General features: G+C 37.6%; 1 protein-coding gene across 1 annotated transcript; it reads left to right on the top strand.

Annotated features, from left to right (window-relative positions):
* Nucleotides 1-14090: 14090 nt before the first annotated feature.
* LOC126718316 (ALBINO3-like protein 1, chloroplastic) lies at nt 14091-20388 on the top strand. Its single transcript, XM_050420447.1, has 11 exons — nt 14091-14685; nt 14778-14888; nt 15001-15075; nt 15461-15521; nt 16023-16096; nt 16191-16295; nt 16644-16757; nt 17418-17521; nt 17643-17855; nt 17934-18303; nt 19719-20388. Exons 1-11 carry the CDS (start codon nt 14335-14337, stop codon nt 19800-19802), a joined length of 1662 nt encoding a protein of 553 aa, XP_050276404.1. The 5' UTR covers nt 14091-14334; the 3' UTR covers nt 19803-20388.
* Nucleotides 20389-21921: the final 1533 nt, after the last annotated feature.

Genomic DNA, 21921 nt, shown 5'->3' on the forward strand with positions numbered 1-21921 from the left:
GGATGTGAGGACCAATAGGGTTGTGCTTTCTAGATTCTTTCCTTATCCAAAGAGTCTGATTGGGGAGATATGGACCTTATATTTCATACCCTACCACATTTTCTTATCACTTGCCTGTTACTAAATTGTATGGGTATTGGATAGCTAAGGCCATGTAATGAGTTTTGACTCAGATGGATATGAGAGCCTATAATGATAATCTTGGTTATGTTAATCAATAATTATTTTATGTATAATGTTTATATATTAGATATATGCATCTTCCTCTTCTTACAATGCATACATTTCTTTTCAAAAAAAAAAAAAATACAATGCATACATTTTATACTAGTGTGAGACTCATATATTATGAAGATGCATGTATCTAATACATAAGATTTATTCTTCATGTTAATTTTGGTTCAACATAACACATTATCATTCTTGCTACAATTTGATAACTAACGTGTTGATTTGATTTTAAAAGTTGAAGGATTAAATAGACATAATTAATAATTAAAAATCAAATTAAGCTCTACCTAATAATTGGCGGACCAAATTTGTAATTTTTTACCTTTGCTAAGCAAATGACTTGACCAACAAATTTTTTTTTTTTAATCGACGGTAAGAATTTGCACTTATGGCATCTATCTCATGTAATTACTCTTTATCATCATACTAAGATACCAATTAGTTTCTTTTTAGTGTACAGGAGATTCAAATCTAGGTTTTTTATTTGATGATAAGGAACTATATTAGTTGAACTAATTGAAACTTGTCGAGACCCATTTTAGCAAAGAAAGAAGAAAAGGGCCAATGGCAAGAAAAAGCCAAACAATATAACAAAGAGTGAAGAAACAAGAATTAGCAAACTGAGAAAAAAAAAAAAAAAACCCATTAAACCCAAGTGGTAGGAATAATGATCTACAGGCCTATAAAATAATAAAAAATGACCCAAAGAAAGCAAACGGGCTCAAGGGAGCCCAGAGAAGGAAATAGTAAGTCCATGGAAATTATAAGAAATGGAAAGCAAGCAAAATGGGTCGGAGGAGCCCAAAGAAAGGAATTAGTAAATGGGGTTGGTGCGAAGGCTAACAAACTCCCGAAAGTAAAGGATATGGTAATTGGATCGGGGAAACCCAAAAGATGTAGTAAAGACCCATGGGAATGTAAGAATGGAATGGGCCAAGGATGCCCAAAGGATTAAAGCGGGCCGAGAATGCCCAAAAGAATGATATGGGCCAAGGGAGCCTGTGAGAGACCGCGCCCCCAGCCCGTTTTTATGGAATATTGGGCCAAACCCATATGAATGGGTGGAGTCATGTTATTGCCTCTCAAAATGAAAGTTCTACTAGTTTTATTTTTCCCTTTAGATTAAGGGTTTTACAATGAACTCGCTACTTATTTAATTATTGGGATAAATAAGAAAACTAAAATTGAAAAATTCCTCATTTTATTAATTTTCAATTGAATTTACATTGATCATAGGAAAATTACATGATTTTGGTCCTAGATACAATCTAAGATAAAGTACATGGTTTTGTTTCCTAGTTACAATCTAAAAATCGAAAATTACATGGATAAGCATTTGATTTACTAACCCTTAATCTAAGCTCGAAGGCTATGTTACAAGGTGGGAAGGTGTTAGGCACCCACCTTGCCCAGTGAAACCGATCTTCTAGACTATGGTGGCCAACATTCATAACACATCATCCAATATGTTATCAATCAATTTGCATGTTAAATTTAATGTGTGTGCATGTGATAAACCCTAATTCAATTTATTAAGCATGACATTTGGATTGAAAAATAAACTCTAGTAAATGTGTGTGGATGGTGATATCCTAGATTCAATAATTTAAAAGAATTATTAAATAAACATCTTTTTCATGTTTTTGATGTGGCTTTAAGATCAAAGTTAGTGTTATGTATGAACATGTGATGAACAACCAAAAACATATGAAGAACATACAAGAACATTTAAGAACATTCGAACATATTCAAGATAATTAAATAGTTACTGTGGGGTCCAATAATCGACGGGCCAGGCCCGTTTGCTGATGAAGGGTCCAAAGGCCCAAGCCCAAAAGGTCATGGCCAGAGTTTAAGAATAGAGTGGCCCAATTGGCCAGGAGACGTAGCCGAGGACAGTGCAGTCCTCGGCTGACCCAAGAAAAAGGGCAGAAAGGTAAATGGGCGTGCTCGCAGGGGAAATCTAAAATATCTAAGAGAGGCTTCCTTTGCCGCCTTTCCCATGCATATCTCTGCGCCTGACAGAGCCTTATCCATGAACTTTATCAACAACTCTCAACGACTTAAGTCTGAGACTGATGGGACAAGTATCAGTCTTGAAAGGGTCGACCCTACACGTGGACGAAGGAAATTGAACGCATGCGAGTATAAAAGAAAAAATATGTAACCTAAAAGAAAGGCCTCCTCCAATCCCACAGAAAGGAAAAAGGGCTTCCGAGGCAAATATACTAGAACCATGCATAAATATCTTAACAAGACCACAGCCGGGTAAACATGACTTAGCTTTTCGATCCCACTCTCTACAAATGATATTGTATGGGCCCATTTACGTGCGAACCCAACTCAACTGCGGTTTAACGCAATTCGTGTCCCTACAATTGGCGCCGTCTGTGGGAAAGCTTGCGTGTTAGCTCGAGCGGTGGCGAAGTTGAACTTCTGTCGAATAAGGGACTACGAGGATGCCTGTATCACCGGCGACACATTGTTGCTACTCTAACATAGGCTCCCACTAGGGGCTACGTTCCACGGTCTCATCGACATGGGCAAACCTAGGGGCTTCAAACATCAGGCCAGCTTCCTCCACCTTACTCGAGGAGCTAAACCTGCGGAAGATAAGCAAATAAAAGAGAATACAAGTTTTGGACAGAACCAAGGCCTTGTATGGTCCTCGGACCCAAGCCTCTGGGGAAACCAAAAACTGAAAAAGAGACTACAAGTTTTGGACAGAACCAAGGCCTTGCATGGTCCTCGGACCCAAGCCTCTGGGGAAACCAACTACTTAAAAGGAGACTACAAGTTTTGGACAGAACCAAGGCCTTGTATGGTCCTCGGACCCAAGCCTCTGGGGAAACCAAAAACTGAAAAAGAGACTACAAGTTTTGGACAGAACCAAGGCCTTGTATGGTCCTCGGACCCAAGCCTCTGGGGAAACCAACTACTTAAAAGGAGACTACAAGTTTTGGACAGAACCAAGGCCTTGTATGGTCCTCGGACCCAAGCCTCTGGGGAAACCAACTACTTAAAAGGAGAATACAAGTTTTGGACAGAACCAAGGCCTTGTATGGTCCTCGGACCCAAGCCTCTGGGGAAACCAACTACTCAAAAACAAGCTTACAAGCTTTGAACCGAACCAAGGCCTTGTATGGTCCTCGGACCCAAGCCTCTGGGGAAACCAACTGCTTAAAAGGAAAAGCTGTGTTACATGGACTCTCTAGTTTGCCTTTGAATCCTCAACACTAAAGGGACTAGTATGGAATGGATTAACGTGTTTCCAAAAGCATAACTGAAGTCATGCAATGCTCGGTCGTGCCCTTGGATGAATTATTCAAAGTTCGTCGCCCTCGGACAATACTCCCGCGCTTATTACAGAACGTTCAACCGTCATCTCGGTTAGTTTCCTAAGTTTAACTTACTATGAGTTATTATTATGTCTGATAGTGTCCATAGATTAGAAGTAGTTGGATCGTGTTTCAAGAGTGCTTGCTCTAAATACTGCCGAGGAGAAACACACACATGGAGCACACCAACTCCCAAAATAGTTTTATCAAAGGAACAGCGTTCAAAATAAGTAAAGAAATCGTCATTTCTTACTAAAGCATAGAGATAGTACAAGGTACAATGAAAAGCTAGAACCAGTCTATGTCAAAGCTCACTACATAGCCAAAAGAAAGGAAGATACAAGAGAATAAGTAAAAGCCGAGGAAGTAGATCAGAGGAGAGGTTGGCTACAGCTCCAAGATCTTGCTCTTCTTCAATGCTCTCACTTGCCCACAACTCAAACAGCGAAAGAGACCCAACTTGAACCTGACACCGTTGAAGGAAAGGTGCAGGGGGTTGGAGATCGTAGGGCTTTCTCTAAATATACGCCTGCCGCAAAGCAGAGGCGCTGATGGCGGAAAATCTCTCTTCTGACATACCAAGATTCTGGCATGAACAGAACCTGCTTCGGATTTTGACTAAAAGAGGGAGAGACATCCTTTCCCTTCGATCGAGATGGAGCACTCTCTTGAACTTATGCTTCCTGTGCCCATACCTCACCATTTTTAGTCTCATAAGGGTGCGGCGCTTCTGTGGCAGAGGGATTTCTTTTTTCCCAACTCTCGCCTCAAACAGGTTATGCTAAGGGAGGACGACACTGAGTATAGGAGCTGTGATTTGGGAGAAAACTAAAGAGTTGATGAGAGGGTGAAATAATTTTCTCTCTTATCTGTTTATTTAAAGAAATAAGGTGGTGGCATTTAATGCACACAGCGCCCCAAGGAACGCTACGGACAAGATGGCTTAGGCTCAATCTCCAATGCCACCTGTAACCAGGGGATTAAAGGAGTCTCTGGAAGGTGCACCTCGAACATTGGGACGCCAGAAAGCACCACGTAACCATAAACTACGTAAATACCCTTAAAGTTATGGGCCAAGTAAATTCGCGGTCCAGGCCTGTTCTGCATGGAGGCCCAGGGACAATGGCCCCCACCGAGGAATAGCTGTTGCCGAGGACAACTTGCTGCTCGGCACCTCGTGAAATACCTGAGGAAGAGGAGAAACTAAGCTCAAAGAATCTTGGACAGAACCTAGGCCTTGTATGGTCCTCAGACCCAAACCTATGGGGAAACCAAGTACTGAAAAAATCTAAGTTGAAGGCAGAACCTAAGGCTTGCATGATCTTCGGACTCAAGCTAAAAGGGAAAACCAAGTACCGATAAAGACACAAGTCTCGGACTCAAGCCTAAGGGAAAAATCAAGTACATAAGATAAAACGCACAAGTCCTGAACAAAACCCAGGTTTTGCAAAGTCCTCGGACTCAGGCTTCTTGGGAAATCAACTGCCCTAATGAAGAAATTTCTCGGTTTAAATACTGGAAAAGGTTAAGGCTCGCGTATCATGGAGATAGCAGAACAACCTCATGATCGTCAACCTAAGGAGGCCACTCATCCGGTGGGTAACATGTCCTCGGATAACTACTTCTTACACCTTATCGAGCATTTAATACCCATCACGGCTAATTTTAAGGTAAGTCTCATTCCTCACTGATCGGATTGTTATGTTGAATAATTTTGTTAAAGTTATCGTGGCATCTTTTTATCAACGATTACTTTGGCCTTAGTTATTAGTGATTCAAATGTTATACTATTATGCCGAGCAGCGCTTTCACATTTGTTAGAATATATAAACAAGACATCCGAAATAGAGTAGCAACAACTTTTATTAATATGAAAAATTGTTACAACGTACAAGGAAGGGCTTAAACAAGCCTATACAAAAAATGAACTGCTAAAACAGTAACAGCATCCGTAATACAAATAAGTAAACCATCAGGTATCTTCTGAACTCGCCTTCAAAGTCTCTCCGAAATCTATGCCTCAGTACTGCTCATATCAGGAGAAGAACCTTATACAAAAATAATGAAGGACAAGGAAGAAGAATTGGAACACATGGAAGCACTTCAACAAGCTCTTGTTGCTGAAGAAAGCAAGGGAAAAAGAAGATGGAGGACATGAGTAGGAAGGAGGAGAAGAAGAGGGAAGCAATGAAAAGAAAGTAAAATGAGCAAAAGAGGGAGAAGGGGAGCCATATTAGGTATGCTCATGAAAGAGCGAATGGAGATGACAAGGGAGGTCTTCGACTCAATCACACCGGAAGTGGGGTGTGACGAGTCCCTGCTTCGGATTTTGACTAAAAGAGGGGGGAGGCACATCTTAAGTCTTCGCCATCCTTGCCCCGACCGAGCCATCTCAAGTTTTACTAGGGCATGGCGTTTCTGGAAAAGGAAGGATTCATTCATGGCCGACTACTATGGTGGATGTATTATTGGATTAGGAGTAACCGGACGGAAGAAGTGAACTATAAGAAGGGCCTAAGGGATTCAGATATGAAAGAATCACCTCTGGTTTTCTCCCTTTATATAAGGGAGCAAGACAAGGGCACGTAACGCGTTCTGATCCCCAAGGAAATCCACGAATAAATGCACATCCGTTTCGTTCCCCCACGTTATCAGTAACCGTAAGATTTGGGAAGTCTCGTAAAAGGAAGAAATTAAAGGCGTGCTACGGATAACCAAACGGTATAAGCGCATCACGCGTAAACCGAGGGAAACATCTTGCAGACCGGCGCATTCCTCGGGGAGGTGAAGAGTCGCCAACATTGATCAAGGGCCGAATTAAATGAGCAGTAATGAAGGCTCGGAGTTACCAAAACCCCCCTCCCCAATCCAGAGGCCGGACAGCAGGGTTTTGAGGGTCTATTGTGGGGTCCAATAATCGACGGGCCAGGCCCGTTTGCTGATGAAGGGTCCAAAGGCCCAAGCCCAAAAGGTCATGGCCAGAGTTTAAGAATAGAGTGGCCCAATTGGCCAGGAGACGTAGCCGAGGACAGTGCAGTCCTCGGCTGACCCAAGAAAAAGGGCAGAAAGGTAAATGGGCGTGCTCGCAGGGGAAATCTAAAATATCTAAGAGAGGCTTCCTTTGCCGCCTTCCCCATGCATATCTCTGCGCCTGACAGAGCCTTATCCATGAACTTTATCAACAACTCTCAACGACTTAAGTCTGAGACTGATGGGACAAGTATCAGTCTTGAAAGGGTCGACCCTACACGTGGACGAAGGAAATTGAATGCATGCGAGTATAAAAGAAAAAATATGTAACCTAAAAGAAAGGCCTCCTCCAATCCCACAGAAAGGAAAAAGGGCTTCCGAGGCAAATATACTAGAACCATGCATAAATATCTTAACAAGACCACAGCCGGGTAAACATGACTTAGCTTTTCGATCCCACTCTCTACAAATGATATTGTATGGGCCCATTTACGTGCGAACCCAACTCAACTGCAGTTTAACGCAATTCGTGTCCCTACAGTTACTATCATGCTTTAATCCTAAATTTTCATCATGGCAACACAAGTTAGGAAAAAGGATTATACCTTCATGCAAGATTCATATGGTGGAAGAGGAGACTCTTGGTAGAGGTTCTAAGGGTAGAGGAAAAGAAGAGTTAGGAGAGGAAGAGTGAGTCTCACTCAATACCTTGAGTCTAAGGAAAACCAAGATATGACAAGACTACTCAATTTCACTATAACTCAAGAAAGGGAAGAGAAGGGGTTTTTTGTGTGTCATGGAATGAAGGAGAGGGGGGTTTATATAGTAGTGGTGGAGGAAATATGAATGGAAGACCATTTAATGAGAGTTGACAAAGAATCATGAACGTAGACCTCATTTTAACCTTGGGGGAAATCCGGTGCATTAAATGGAAAGATTGGTGGGAGTGAGGAGCAAGCAAAGTTCAGTTTTCCCGTAGCTCCTGTAACAACCTGTAAAGCCAACTTCGAAATATTATATCTGACTCAATTCTGATCGGAATTGTTTTATTCTTGTGCTCAAATTGAAACCCCGGATGTCTAGTTTCTGAGAAAATTAACTTCATTCATAGATTCAAAATATTCTGAGAGATATTGATGAAATAGTGAGCAGAGGTCATTTGTTAGAAAATGGTTTCAGCACAATTAACATTAATAGATCCCAAATTAGCTCCCAATTAATATTAAATGGCTCCAATCACTCCCATTTCAGACTTAATTGGTTTCAAATTTATCCTAATTAAAAGATAATTGCACAAATTACTCATTGAATAATTAATATTTAACTATCTAGTTAATTAGGTGTATGCAACCCTACCATAAAATGTAGTCCTAACCAATCAAATTATGGCACATCATCGTTTTCAAATTGATTATACTTATAACCAATTGAAATCAATTGTTCATAATCACATATAGTCGGACTCAATTTGTAATAATGCATCTCGGCCATTAAAACTTGATTTGATGATAACTTTCAATCTGATGGTCCGATTAGGGTTTATGACCAGTCGATTTGATCATTATAACATTAAAATCATTTTGGTAAAATGAGATTAAGGATCTAATGACCATAATCAAGATGTATATGTCCAAGGTAAAATTACCATTTTACCCTCCATGTAAAGTTAAATACGGGTTGCAAAATGGGGTGTCAACAGAATGCCCCTTATTGGCAGAGCTTGAAAAGCGAATGTCAATGTATGAAAGAGACACCTAACTTTGCAATTAGTATTTAACAATGGTGATTGCATGTAGATAAAAATGCAGATGGTCATGTAGTGGATCAAAATGTGGACCGAATCTTAGGGGAGATTGCCTACGTACCTCTTGGTGGGGGGATCAGGTCCAAACGTAGTTCATGCATGCAATTTTTTTTTTTTTTTTAAATGAGTACAAGACATGCTTACCTGAGGTCAAGAATATATGAAGATTCTAGTCATGTATTTCTGAGGACCAAAGGTTCGGGATCCTGGCTCACGTTTTTAGAGGACCTAGGATTTTTGGATCTTGGCTCATGTTTTCAGAGGACCAAGGGTTTTTTGGGCTTTGGCTCATGTTTTCAGAGGACCAAAGGTTCTAGATCCTGGCTCATGTTTTCAGAGGACCTAGGATTTTTGGATCTTGGCTCATGTTTTTCAGAGGACCAAGAGTTTTTTGGGCTTTGACTCATGTTTTCGGAGAACCAAAGGTTCTGAATCCTGGCTCATGTTTTCAGAGGACCTAGGATTTTTGGATCTTGGCTCATGTTTTTCAGAGGACCAAGGGTTTTTTGGGCTTTGGCTCATGTTTTCAGAGGACTAAAGGTTCTAGATCCTGGCTCATGTTTTCAAAGGACCTACAATTTTTGGATCTTAGCTCATGTTTTTCAGAGGTCCAAGGGTTTTTTGGGCTTTGACTCATGTTTTCAGAGGACCAAGGGTTTTTTGGGCTTTGGCTCATGTTTTCAGAGGACCAAAGGTCCTGGATCCTGGCTCATGTTTTCAGAGGACCTAGGATTTTTGGATCTTGGCTCATGTTTTTCAGAGGATCAAGGGTTTTTTGGGCTTTGGCTCATGTTTTCAAAGGACCAAAGGTTCTGGATCCTGGCTCATGTTTTCAGAGGACCTGATGGATTTGAAATTTGGACGTGCTTCCCAGAGGTCCGATGGATTTGAAATTTGGACGTGCTTCCCAGAGTTTCGATGGATTTGAAATTTGGACGTGCTTCCCAAAGGTCCAATGGTTTGATTTTGGATGTGCTTCCCAGAGGTCCATTGAAATTGAATTTGGACGTGCTTCCCAGAGGTCTATTGAAATTGAATTTTGGACGTGCTTCCCAGAGGTCCGATGGTTTGAAGTTTGGACGTGCTTTCCAGAGGTCCAATGGATTTGAAGTTTGGATATTATTCATGCCAATGTGTATGGGTCTTGTACCTTAGTTCCTGCAAAATAAATATTTCCAATTAATACCAGAGCTATTCATTGAAAATAACTGGACATACCAGGCCAATGCCCCTAGTTTGGGACATCTTGCATGCTTTGATGAATGCTGACTGTGGATAGCTAACTTGATGTTGCGACCACATGAGAATATGGAAGGAGATCACAATCTGCCATTTGTTCTAGAGATCTTTTATTTGAATCTATGCTCAAGAGATTTATCCTTTGAAGCTTTGACTCTAGAGATTTTTCCATTGAAGTTTTCAAAATTTTTAATGAAGATTTGTTCATTGGAGATTTTTCCTATGAAGATTTATTCATTGGAGATTTTTCCTTGAAAAATTGAGATTTTTTTTTTGAAGAGTTATCTTGAAGATTTATCCTTTAAACATTTGAAAAAAAATTAAAAAAAAGATTTATTCATGGAGATTTTTCTTTTGAAATATGGAGATTTTTCCTTGAAGATTCATTCTAGAGATTTTTCCATTGCAATTTTGAAAAACTTTAATGAAGATTTGTTCATAGGAGATTTTTCCTTGAAAAATAGTTTTGGAGATTTTTCCTTTGATGATTTGAAAATTTTTAATGAAGATTTATTCATTGGAGATTTTTCCTTTTGAAGATTTGTTCATGGAGATTTTTCCTTTTTGAAGATTTGTTCATGGAGATTTTTCCTTGAAGATTTATTCTGGAGATTTTTCCATTGGATTTTTGAAAATTTTTAAGAAGATTTGTTCATGGAGATTTTTCCTTTGGAATATGGTTTCAGAGATTTTTCCTTTGAAAAATGGAGATTTTTCCTTTTGAAGATTTGTTCGTGGAGATTTTTCCTTGAAAATTTATTCTAGAGATTGAACTTTTGAAAAAAAATTTAATGAAGATTTGTTTGAAAAATGGAGATTTTTCCTTTTTAAAGATTTGTTCGTGGAGATTTTTCCTTGAAGATTTGTTCATGAAGATTTTTCCTTTGGAATATGGTTTTGGAGATTTTTCCTTTTGCAGATTTGTTCATAGAGATTTTTCCTTGAAGATTTATTCTTAGAGATTTTTCCATTGAAGTTTTGGAAATTTTTATTGAAGATTTGTTCATTGGAGACTTTTCCTTTGGAATATGGTTTTGGAGATTTTTCCTTTGAAAAATGGAGAATTTTCCTTTTGAAAATGGAGATTTTTTTTATGATCACAAAGTGAAGAAGATGAAGATGGACTAGAAATTATGAAGATTTATTCATGATGATTTTTTTTTTTTTGAAAACCTATCCTTTGAATGAGAACAACTTTGGCTGGAAGTTGATGTGGATTGCTGGATAAGTCCTTGCTTAATTCCTGCAAAAAGATAATTTCAATTAGCAATGGATTTATTCATTGAAATGAATTGGAAGTACTTACCCAATGCCCCTAGTTTGCGGCATATTCCATGCTTAGATTGAAACTGAATTCATTTGATGTTGTGACCATTGGGGAACATGAAAGAAGATCATGGTCTGCCATCCTTGGTTCCTGCAAAAAGGCTTTCTTTCTCTAGCTTGTTAGAAACCAATTATCGTGAAAACTTGCACACAATATAAATAGGCCAATGCTCCAAGTTTAAACATGCTTAATGCAAACAAATGGGCTTAACCTAACATGCACCCAAACAATTTTGTCACATTGTTTTGACTTTGTTCTCCAAGGTTGTTTGGGTGAATGGGACCGAGCCTCTGCAAGGCTGCCTACGTACCTCTCTCACAAAGGATTAGGTCAAGACGTAGTTCAAAAGAACTGGATTTTGAAAAAAATGTTTTTTTTTTTTTTTTTTTTTTTTTTTTTTTTTTTGTGGAAATGAGATTTCTCTTTCTTTCTTCTTCTTTTTATTTATTTTTTATTTTTTTTATTTTTTTTTATAAACAAGAGGTGATCCTTTGAACAACCATTTTGGCAAATCAAAGTGTTTAAGAATCAAACAAATCTCTTTGATTAAGAAGGATCAGGATCATTAAACTCATGTAATCAAATTTGCTTCATCCTTTTGAACATCGTCAAATTAAGTCTCCAAAGGCAATCAAGAAATGAAATGTGATAATATTTATGAATCACATTGTTGGGGGAACATCATAGGGAATTTTGGGCCTTTTTATATCATTCATTTCATAACCGTGGGCACATGACCAAGATCTTAGCAAAGGAGCCCAAGCTTGGGCATAAGCTGGCTTGAGGTGAGTTTCAATCAAGTTAGTCCCGACTCTTTTACCCCAGAACTATTGGGACACAACACGGCAGGAAGCAGTCTAGCCCAGAAGTACAGAAAGGCCCACCACAAAACACAACTTTTTTCGTCTAACTTAAATATAAGTGTATGTTAGAAGAAACTATGAAAGTTGGCATACATAAAATAATTTGTCCGTCATCTAGTTCAAGCTCTCATCACTCTCACAATATAAAGAAGTATCTCATGTGACATACACAATATAAGAACAAAAATATATATTCGATGCATGAGATAATTATTGTCACATATGACGTTCTTTATTCTAATCTTTTGGGATAATTACAGTAAACTCACTTGTGGTTTAGCCCATTTTCACTTTGCCTACCCGTAGTTTAAAATTTTACACTTTGCCCACTTGAGGTTACTTCCGTTAGGGCTCTGTTATTAAAAAACAACTTTTGCCACCAAAACATAACATAACTCAAATAAAAAAGTTAGGGTTTGAATTTTTTTTGAAAGAGCTTGGGTTATGGGGTTTTGTGTCTCCATGCAAATTACAAGCACAAAATGTCCCTGTAACACACTAAAAATCTCTCTCATCTCTCACGCTAAAAATCTCTCTCATCTCTCATGGATAAGATCTCAAGTTTAGCCCACCAGAGGGGAGAAAGCATTGGCGTCGCTTGATCAGGTGAAATAGCAATCACTTCCCTCAATTTGGAAATAACTTCCCTCATTGTTAGTCTCTGCCTTGGATCTGGTCAGATGCATTCTTGGATAACTTCACAGATGACATCAAGCTCATTATTTTTGAAGGACTTGAGTTTCGGATTAATTAGGTAGCTGATGCTCTGCTTGTCATTTAAATATTCAGCAACTTGGCAAGTTGATGATGAGTTATTTCTCTACAAGTATTCAAGAATTCTTGTATATTACTTATTAAGGGGGTCTCACTAAAAGATTTAGATCTTTAGACTAAATTACAACTTACCCAGTTAACAAGGTGCCCTTGTTCTTCTGAGTACTAGAGCTTTCCAGAAATGATTTCTAGTAACAATATTCCAAAACTGTAGACATTTGTTTCTGGATCAGCAAATGGTGGTAATTCTGAATTCTCTTTATCATCTTCACCTGAGGAGTTTCAATTTTTGTTGGCATGAGGAGTTTCAATTTTTGTCGTTTGAAGTTTTTTGGGTTTTCAACTTTTCTGGGTTTCCAGTTTTTGGACATGAGGAGTTTCAATTCTTGTTGTTTAAACTTTTCTGGGTTTCTAGTTTTTGGGTTTCTAGTTTCTGGGTTTCTAGTTTTTGGACATGAGGAGTTTCAATTTTTGTTGTTTGAACTTTTCTGGGTTTCTAGTTGTTGGACATGAGGAGCAGGAGATTTGATTTGATTTATTTGAACGTTGTTGAGTTAGATTAGGAGTTTTAATTTTTATCTAATTTTTCTCATACGACTTTATCATGCTTTTCAGATGCATAATTAGTTTATTTGTGGTTGAGATGATAATTTCAAATACAAGTTGAAGTTCTAAGAAATTGCATAATATTTTTTACCAATGGCACATTTTGATCTTATTTTCTCTTGAATTTTTACGTGTTTTATGTTTTGATATGTTTTGGGAGGAAAGAGACATAAAAATGGTGCAAAAATACATATTTAACATTCTTCTTAACGGAGGTGGGTAACAGAACCTTAACGGAAGTAACCTCAAGTGAGTAAAGTGTAAAGTTTTAAACTCTAAGTAGGTAAAGTGAAAACGGACCAAACCACAGAAGACTTATTGTAATTATCCCTAATCTTTTTCTTGTTTTTTTTGGTTAAAGAAAATGAGGGTTTGCTAAGTTACGACGTTATTTATTCTAATCTTTTTCTTGTTCTTTTTGGTTAAAGAAAATGAGGCTTTGCTAAGTTACGCCAGTATCCATGCAGGGCACTCAGGATAAGACCCACGAGCCAACTCTCGACTGTTCTTTATTCTAATAGCGTGTACGACAATGGTCAATAAGTATTTTCCACATTTGAGCCAAAATAAGAATCTGTAATGGGTGCCCAGTAGCCCCAGCCCAATCATTACATCCACTAGGCCCAATGGCAAAAGACCTATAATTTTTTTTTTTGAGAGAGATAAGGCCTACAAAAATTAAGTTCTCATGTTCCTTAAGTTGGGTTGGCCCAAAGTCTTGACATTTCACTTTTTATGTGACACGCAAACACAAAATATCAAGAGATTTTTCTTTTTTTCCTTCAATTTTACCCCAAAAAAAAAAAAAAAATCAAGTTCACTTTGACACGTATCTTTGTATACCATCACGTGAAATAAAAATCTGGCATTTTGTTTTCCTTTTTTATCAATCTGGTCCTTTTCTCTTTCCTCAAAAAGTTAATAATAATAAAAAAAAACCCACACTTTGTTGTTTGTTCCACCTAAAATCTTGTATCTCCCTTTCTCTCTCAACATCATCACTCATCAGCAGCAAAGCAAGAACACACACAGTTCACAGCATGTGAAAATAAATCAAAAACCAAAAACCTCTGCAACTTTTACTAGGGTTTCATAAAAGTACCAAACTCAATTTCCCATTTCCCAAACACACAGACACACACACACATAAAAATTAAAAATTAAAAATTAAAAATTAAAAAAATGGGCACAACCATTTCACCGTACCTTGTCGTATCTCCCTTTCCGGTCCGGACCACAACCTCGAACCCTCTTTTTCATCGTACCCACCAATTTTACACCAACCCTCTCTCACTGTCCCTTCCAAAACCTTATCTTCGGGGCTCCACCGCCGTTGCCCGGTTCGGGTTCAAGCCCGGGCTATTCCCCGACCCGGATACCAACGCGATTGCCGAGCTGCTTGGTCGAGCCGAGAGCATCCTTTACACGCTTGCGGACGCTGCTGTTTCGAGCTCGGATACGGTTAGCTCCACAACCAAACAGAGCAATGATTGGCTCTCTGGAATCACGAATTACATGGAGACTGTCCTCAAGGTATGTCTTTTTTTTTTTTTTTTTGCTCCAAGAATTTCGGATTTCATTAAACGACAACGTGTTTTTATGTCTATGTTTTTTTTTTTTTTAAGGTTTTGAAGGATGGGCTATCGACTTTGAATGTTCCGTACTCTTATGGGTTCGCTATAATACTACTCACTGTTCTTGTTAAAGCTGTTACATTTCCTTTGACTAAGAAACAGGTACTAAATACTAATTCTATTATTAGGTACTTCAAAAATATCTTCTTTTTTTTTTCTTTGTTTGGTTATTTGAATTGGCAAACTGTTTTTTTTTTTATGTTGTTGAGTGAAGGTGGAATCAGCAATGTCGATGCGGTCGTTGCAACCTCAAGTAAAGGCAATTCAGGAACGGTATGCTGGAGATCAGGTTGAAAATTTTGTCTTCTCTATCATCAATATGTTAAGTGTTAACTATTGGTTCTGTTAATTTAGTCACATCGATTTCAATGTTACTTGCTGTCAAAGTTAATTATTTTGCATAGGACTTGGGATTAAAATTAACTGTATTGGCATTGAACCATTTTTGAAAATTTATGGATTAGTTTGGTATAATTGATGTAATTGAGCTTTCATATGTATTTCAGGGACCAAAATTGTATATATATATATATATATATATATATTTTTTTTTTCTTTCTTTTTTGGGTTTAATTCAAAAATGTAATTTGACTAATATTAGGGATCGAAGATTTTTTGATCGACAAGCGATATCTTTTTGAATGACCAGCACTGATGCTTTTGTTTACCTGCAGGAAAGAATTCAACTAGAAACGGCTCGATTGTATAAACTAGCTGGTATAAACCCACTAGCAGGTACTGATGTTGCATCTTGCTTTAGCTTGAATATACTAATGTTCGGCATTTTTAATAATTTGTTGTTGATGAGTGGTAAAGTTTTGGAAATGTTTCTGTTCAAGGAATTCAGCTTTTGGACCTTTGGTTTGGTTACAGAAATTTGTATGCAAGAATGGGTTCTAAATTATGTAATTACCAAAACCACGTTGCCACGTGGGCACTATGAAAGATCTTTTGATGAAATTCTAGCAACTTTTGGCTCCAAATCTATTATGGTCATAGTGAAGAAGTAGTTGTTTTGGCAATTGTTGGAACATCTGTTTTGTAAAATATTCTTATCATCACTTGTGGAAGGGGAATATATATGGGGGGTTGAGGTTAATTTAAATAAATTAAGGCTTTAAAGGTTTCAATCCTGACTACAATTGTAACGCTTATAATTCAACCTCTGGTTCTTGTGACGTATTTCTTCCTTCAGCTTCTTGATTGCTAAGTTGGTGGTTATTTCCTTTGTGCCAGGGTGCTTGCCTACGCTGGTCACAATACCAGTATGGATTGGACTCTATAGGGCCCTTTCAAATGTAGCAGATGAGGTAAAATGTTCTTTCAGTTGATTCTTGATAGGTAACCTGTGGTAGCTTTTGCTCTCTCCCACATCTAATTGAATGCTTGTGCCTAATATTAAAGGGACTCCTTACAGAAGGCTTCTTCTGGATACCCTCCCTGGCTGGTCCCACTACCGTCGCTGCTCGACAAAACGGCAGTGGCATCTCTTGGCTTTTCCCTTTTGTAGTAAGTCTCTTCGTTTCAAATCCAGAAACCCCAATCGTTTTTCAAAAATTTTGTTAGAAATTGTATTCTGTACAATCCTTGCAAGTTTTCCACTGAAACCAAGCTGCTATTTGGTTTACAAGCTGGATGATAATACAAGTTTCACCAGATAAAGACTCAAGTGGTGACATATGTTTTTCATGCTCATTCTCATCCACTTCAAATCTTTTATGTGCAGTTAATAATTTGATTGTTGTTTCATTTTGTGTTAAGTTTATATTTCTGACAGCTTGTATGAGATACTTAATTGCTATCTATCTTAAATGCTGTGAATTAATTTCCTTTATTGGTTACTTTTTGTTTTCTTAGGATGGTCATCCACCCCTTGGATGGTCGAATACCTTGGCTTATCTTGTCTTGCCCATGTTGCTGGTTGTCTCACAGTACCTTTCTGTCCTAATTATGCAGTCATCACAGTCACAGGTCAGTCACTTTCCAGGTTTTATTAGCACAATTAAATTCAAACATAACTAGTTGTACACATTTCTACATGGTTGTATGAACAGTGTATTTTCCTCTTTGCTCTATATAGGGCTTAGTCATTTGTTACACTGGCTATCATTTCTTGTCTTTTTAGACATTGGTCTTTGATGTGCATGGCCTAGCTATTTCAGTCAATTGCTTCATATTACCCTCTATTAATGCTGCCTCTATCTAGCATTTTATAATTTACTGATACTGCAATAAATATATATACTTGTAAAGAAATTCAATAAAGCAAGAGGACTGTTAGCCAGATTCAATAATTTTTGTCTTTAGATGTGCATTCAAGATGGTTAAACATGCAAAAACATCATATTTGGTATTATTATATGCCTATGTGCACTGCCTTGTTATTTTGCGTATATAGTTTTCTTCAGTCACTTGAAAGAAGGAAATCATGATGCTATGTGGTATGATATATGTATGTATGGTACCTTGTTATTAAAAGTTATATTTATAGTTTCATTGTAAATGCTACTCATTGATTTTACTGCTCATTTTATTTGTATGACATTGTAAGCTTTCACCTTTTTATATACCTTTTTCCCCCGTCTGAGGTTATTATTTATTCATCATTTAACATGTGTTAGTAAATTTCAGAGTAATGATCCCAACATGAAGACTTCTCAAGCAATAACAAAATTCCTTCCTTTATTGATTGGTTATTTTTCACTCTCAGTTCCTTCTGGTTTAAGCCTTTATTGGTGAGCATACCTGAAAACCCTTTTTTTTTCAAGAAAAAACTTATTTGTCTATGAATATTTTTCTTTTTCATATCATAGTCTTGTCTATGTTTTCTCAAATATTTCAGATATACTTATGCAGGTTTACAAATAATATATTGAGCACCGCACAACAAGTATGGCTACAACAGTTAGGGGGCGCAAAAAATCCGGTGGGGACATTCACTGAAGATATCATCAAGGAAGAGAAAATCCAGAATCAGAAGTCAATTTCTGAATTACGAGTACTTGCCACCAAAACAGAGGAGAGACAAGAAGAGAAGTTGACATCAGAGGGGCCTCGTCCTGGTGAAAGGTCAATAATGAAACCTGTTATTCTTCATAAGCATTTTGTGGTTAGTGTTTGTAGTCTTAATCTGCCTTTATATTCCAGATTTAAACAGCTAAAGGAGCAAGAGGCAAAAAGAAGACAACAAATAGAAGAAGAAAGGAAGAAGGCTGAAGAGGCAGCGGCTAAAGCAACTCAAATAGCCAATGAGGGACATGAGAGAGAAGCCAAATTACTTGAAAGAGAAAATGGGGCTGCAGCTGACTCGGTTGTTGAAAATAATGAAAACGTTCAATCTGTGACTACCTTTCATGATTCTTCCAATGTTGAAGTTGTTGTAAATGGTGGTTCATCTGGGCAGGACTCAGAGGAAGATCAGAACATGACTTCCACATTTACGATGGAAAATGAAGTTTCTGCCAATTCCAAGGTTGATGGGAGTGATGGGCAACAATCTTATGAAAATGTGGAAAAGGTATTCTAGTAAGCTTTGAGATATACAGTGTGAATCATGTTTATTATAGGTTACGCTATGCATAAAGAAATGTTCACTGCATGCTGGTTTTATTCTAGAATATCCCATTAACCTTTTTCTATTCCTGCTACTTGTGCTTAATAGTTTTACTGTTTGTAACTGTGGGCTGCTTCTTCTTTTCAGAGAAAGTAGCCAGTGTTGTCTGAGTTCATATAATTGTATTTAAGGGGGAAAAGAGGGATGGAAGGGGCAAGTCATGATTCGTCATATGTCCCAATTGGATGTGACTTAATGTTGTTCACTGCCTGCTGCATTTATTTTACTGCACCCCATTAACCATTGTCTATTTCTGCTACTTGTGCTTTTAGTCTTACTGTAGGGAACTGTAGGTTGCTAGTTCTTCTTCTCAGAGACAGTAGCCGGTGTAGTCTGAAATAATTTAGTTCATTAATGTATTTAAGAGGGAAAAGAAGGGGCTCATGAATTGTCATATATCTCATTGCATGTGACTAGAGTTTTTCTAAGAAAATCAAAGGGCAACCCAACTAAAGTTAGACTAGAGTTGAACTTCACCAATGAAATACATCAATATACATAAAATATATTTTTGATGACAAGGAACCTCAGAGACTGTGCAGTGCATTGTGTCTTTTTACTCGGTTAAACCCTGGACCCAGGTACATCACACGGATCAGGTAAGTCATTGGCTTTGCCAATGGGACGTGGCCCCTGGAAATTGTTTGCACCCAAGGGGATTTGAACCTTAGACTTGAGGGAGTATACCACCAAGACCAAGGCCTTGACAACTTGAGCCAACCCCTAGGGGTTAATATATATAATATATATTATAACACCTAATAACTATTTTTGGAAGAAGTTTTTTGATACATCCATTGTTGGATTATGTTGTCTTCTCAGACCCTCTATATCTGTCAAATATCAAGATGATTGGGAGAACAATCACAATTTCATTTATAAATTTGATAAATTTCAAGTTTGTTGTATTTTAAGATTATATGCAAAATATGAGTTTATGGATGGAATAGTAAATGACATCTGATCGATACAAAATTTGAGGTGTGTTAAGACTTAAGAGCAAGGATACCATGTAATGACACACTGTATTAGAGTTTGGAACATGCTACTGGCTTGCATCTGTGCATGGTAAACAATCTTGAAGTTTCACTTCATCGGCTTCTTGGACTTGTTTCTTCTCTGAAGGCTAGGTCAAGTTTGATTAAACCATTTCTCCCCACCACCCTTTTATCCTTTATCCTTTTGGGACTCATGAAATGGGGGGCGGTGGGGGTGGTTTAACAAATTGAAATTGAGTAATTTTATGACTATATCTGTTATCGCTATCAGTTTTTAACCTACTTTCTTATTATGCCATTGGAAAATTGTCAATATTCCAGGAAACAGTTGAATTATACAGTACTACAACGACTAAAGATAACAAAATTTCTGGAGAAGACACGCATCAAGCTAGAAGGGAATGATCAATCAAAAGAGGGGGGAAATTTTGTTATGATGGTTTCAGTATAACAAGATTTGGCAAGCTTAGTTATTTATAAGCTAAAATATATTAGGGACAGCACCTTGTGATACAGTTCTTGCCCCGGCAGAAGCACGCAGCTTATCAATTATCTATTCTGCATCCATGGTGGAGGTCTGTGATTAATTGGAGGTATGTTAATTCTCTGGGAGATGAATGCCTGGATCAGTGGGATTTTGGTGGTTCTGTGTTGCTGTAACCTGAGCTTCAAAGTAGTAGTAGTCTGCAATCAGTAGCTTTTTCATCCTCTCAGCATTTCTGGGGCATTATGTATTATCTGTAACAACAGGAAAGTGAAACACAGGTTCTCTCTCTTTCCTTTCTTAGGAATACAGTTTTCAGTGGGGCAGATGCCATAATTTCAGTGGCCCTCACATTGAGCTGGCTACTTTGTTTGGTCTTTGATCCTTCTTTTCCCTGTTAAATCCACACATTAGTTTACTTAGAAGATACTTAGTCGGAAATGATTGGTGGTGATAATTCTCTCCAGGTTCGATATATTTGAACGAGTGCCTAGATGTTTGCCTTTTTATACGATGTTGGAACTGTATCAGTATTTTCCTAAATGAACTTTCAAGAGCAGTTACAGTTGAGATGTTAATTTATGGTGACCATTGAAATGGAAACTTTACCAACTTATAGTTCTCTTGAATGCCTGCTTGGATGAATTGCATGTAGTATAAGTGTGTGCGCACCCATTTGTGTGGTGCTCATGTCGTGTAGCTATGGTCAGAATATTCCAATTGAAAGGCAATTTGGTCTTATGCTGTTTAATCGATGGCCAACAATTTCACCATTGTTAGTTTATAAGCGAGTGTTCTTTTTACACTGCAAAATTCCAAATTAAGCTCTGTTTTTTAACTTGTGAAAAAAAAATTGCTACAAAGATGGTTCAAGTTGGATTTGATGACTGCAATTTTAGTAACAATTACCTAAAAGTAATGATATTTCTGTGTTTATTTAATTGAAGTTACCAACTTTGCTAAATTACTCTTCTTCCTCTTTTTTTGCCTCGATAAGGGCAATATTTGAATATGAGTTTGATGCATTATGCATAAGAGCATCTCCAACAAAAGCAGAATGTCATTTTTTCTCCGAACTTGGCAGTTGGGTCCCCAACCCTGCTCCAACAAACAAGTTAAAAAGAGTGTTGAGAGACTAGCTACCAAAATCTAATAATACACGATGGCCCTAACAATAAGAGCATCCACACATGGAAATGCCAAAAAAAAAAATTGCATCACCAAAAAGCTATCTTTTATCAATTTTACATTACCACTTTAATTAGACAGTCTACGGGCTATATTCTATTCTTTGACCACTCTTTTTAATTTTCTTTTTTATTCTATTTTACATTACAACTTTAACAATACACTTTACATCTAATACTCTATTCTTTTGTGAGATTAAAATAATTGGGGCATGGAATAAAGTAATAGTGTTTAAGATATAGATGTTGTTACCGTGGACGTCTATTTTAGATGTTGTAGCAGCGTAAAAAAAATCTGAACAATGTTAAGAGCACCAGATGTTAAGTGTTGTTTTTTTAAGCAATTGGTACTACAATAAAATGCAAAATAGCTAAAAACACATTTTAGAGCATCGGGTGGAATGGAATGCTCTTATCAGCCACCACATACAATAGTCCAAACAGTTACACCATGCAACAAACCTCACAATTCTTCACCATAAAACCTCACCTTTCTTAACCCATGCAACAAACCTCACCTATCTTCGTACCTTTAGGATTTACCTAAAGATTGCACTTCATCATAAACGAGTAGGAAAAAATCACTTTAAGACCTAAGAAAACCCACATAACCTCATGCACACTTTGGTGATGTCCTTCTTGTAGAACTCCATGATAGAGCCATTGGATAAGACACAATTGAATGGACTCATAGAATTGAAGAGAAAGGGTTTGATTTGAAGTCTAAAGTGAGAAATACAATAGAAAAAAAAAAAAGGGGGGATATGGGGAATAAGGAAAGAGATGGGTCGGATTTGACCTAACCTATTAGAATAAAGAATAATTCAAAAAGAAAAATAGAAGAAATTAAAAA

The sequence above is a fragment of the Quercus robur genome, chromosome 3, assembly GCF_932294415.1.
Source record: "Quercus robur chromosome 3, dhQueRobu3.1, whole genome shotgun sequence".
Classification (NCBI taxonomy): domain Eukaryota; kingdom Viridiplantae; phylum Streptophyta; class Magnoliopsida; order Fagales; family Fagaceae; genus Quercus; species Quercus robur.

What these genes read in the sequence shown, in the direction of transcription:
- LOC126718316 (XM_050420447.1), top strand. Translation starts at nt 14,335, where the DNA reads ATGGGCACAACCATTTCACCGTACCTTGTCGTATCTCCCTTTCCGGTC. An exon ending in CTTGGCTTTTCCCTTTTGTA is followed by an intron (nt 16,296 to 16,643) that starts GTAAGTCTCTTC and finishes TTGTTTTCTTAG; the next exon opens with GATGGTCATCCACCCCTTGG. An exon ending in GGGCCTCGTCCTGGTGAAAG is followed by an intron (nt 17,856 to 17,933) that starts GTCAATAATGAA and finishes TTTATATTCCAG; the next exon opens with ATTTAAACAGCTAAAGGAGC.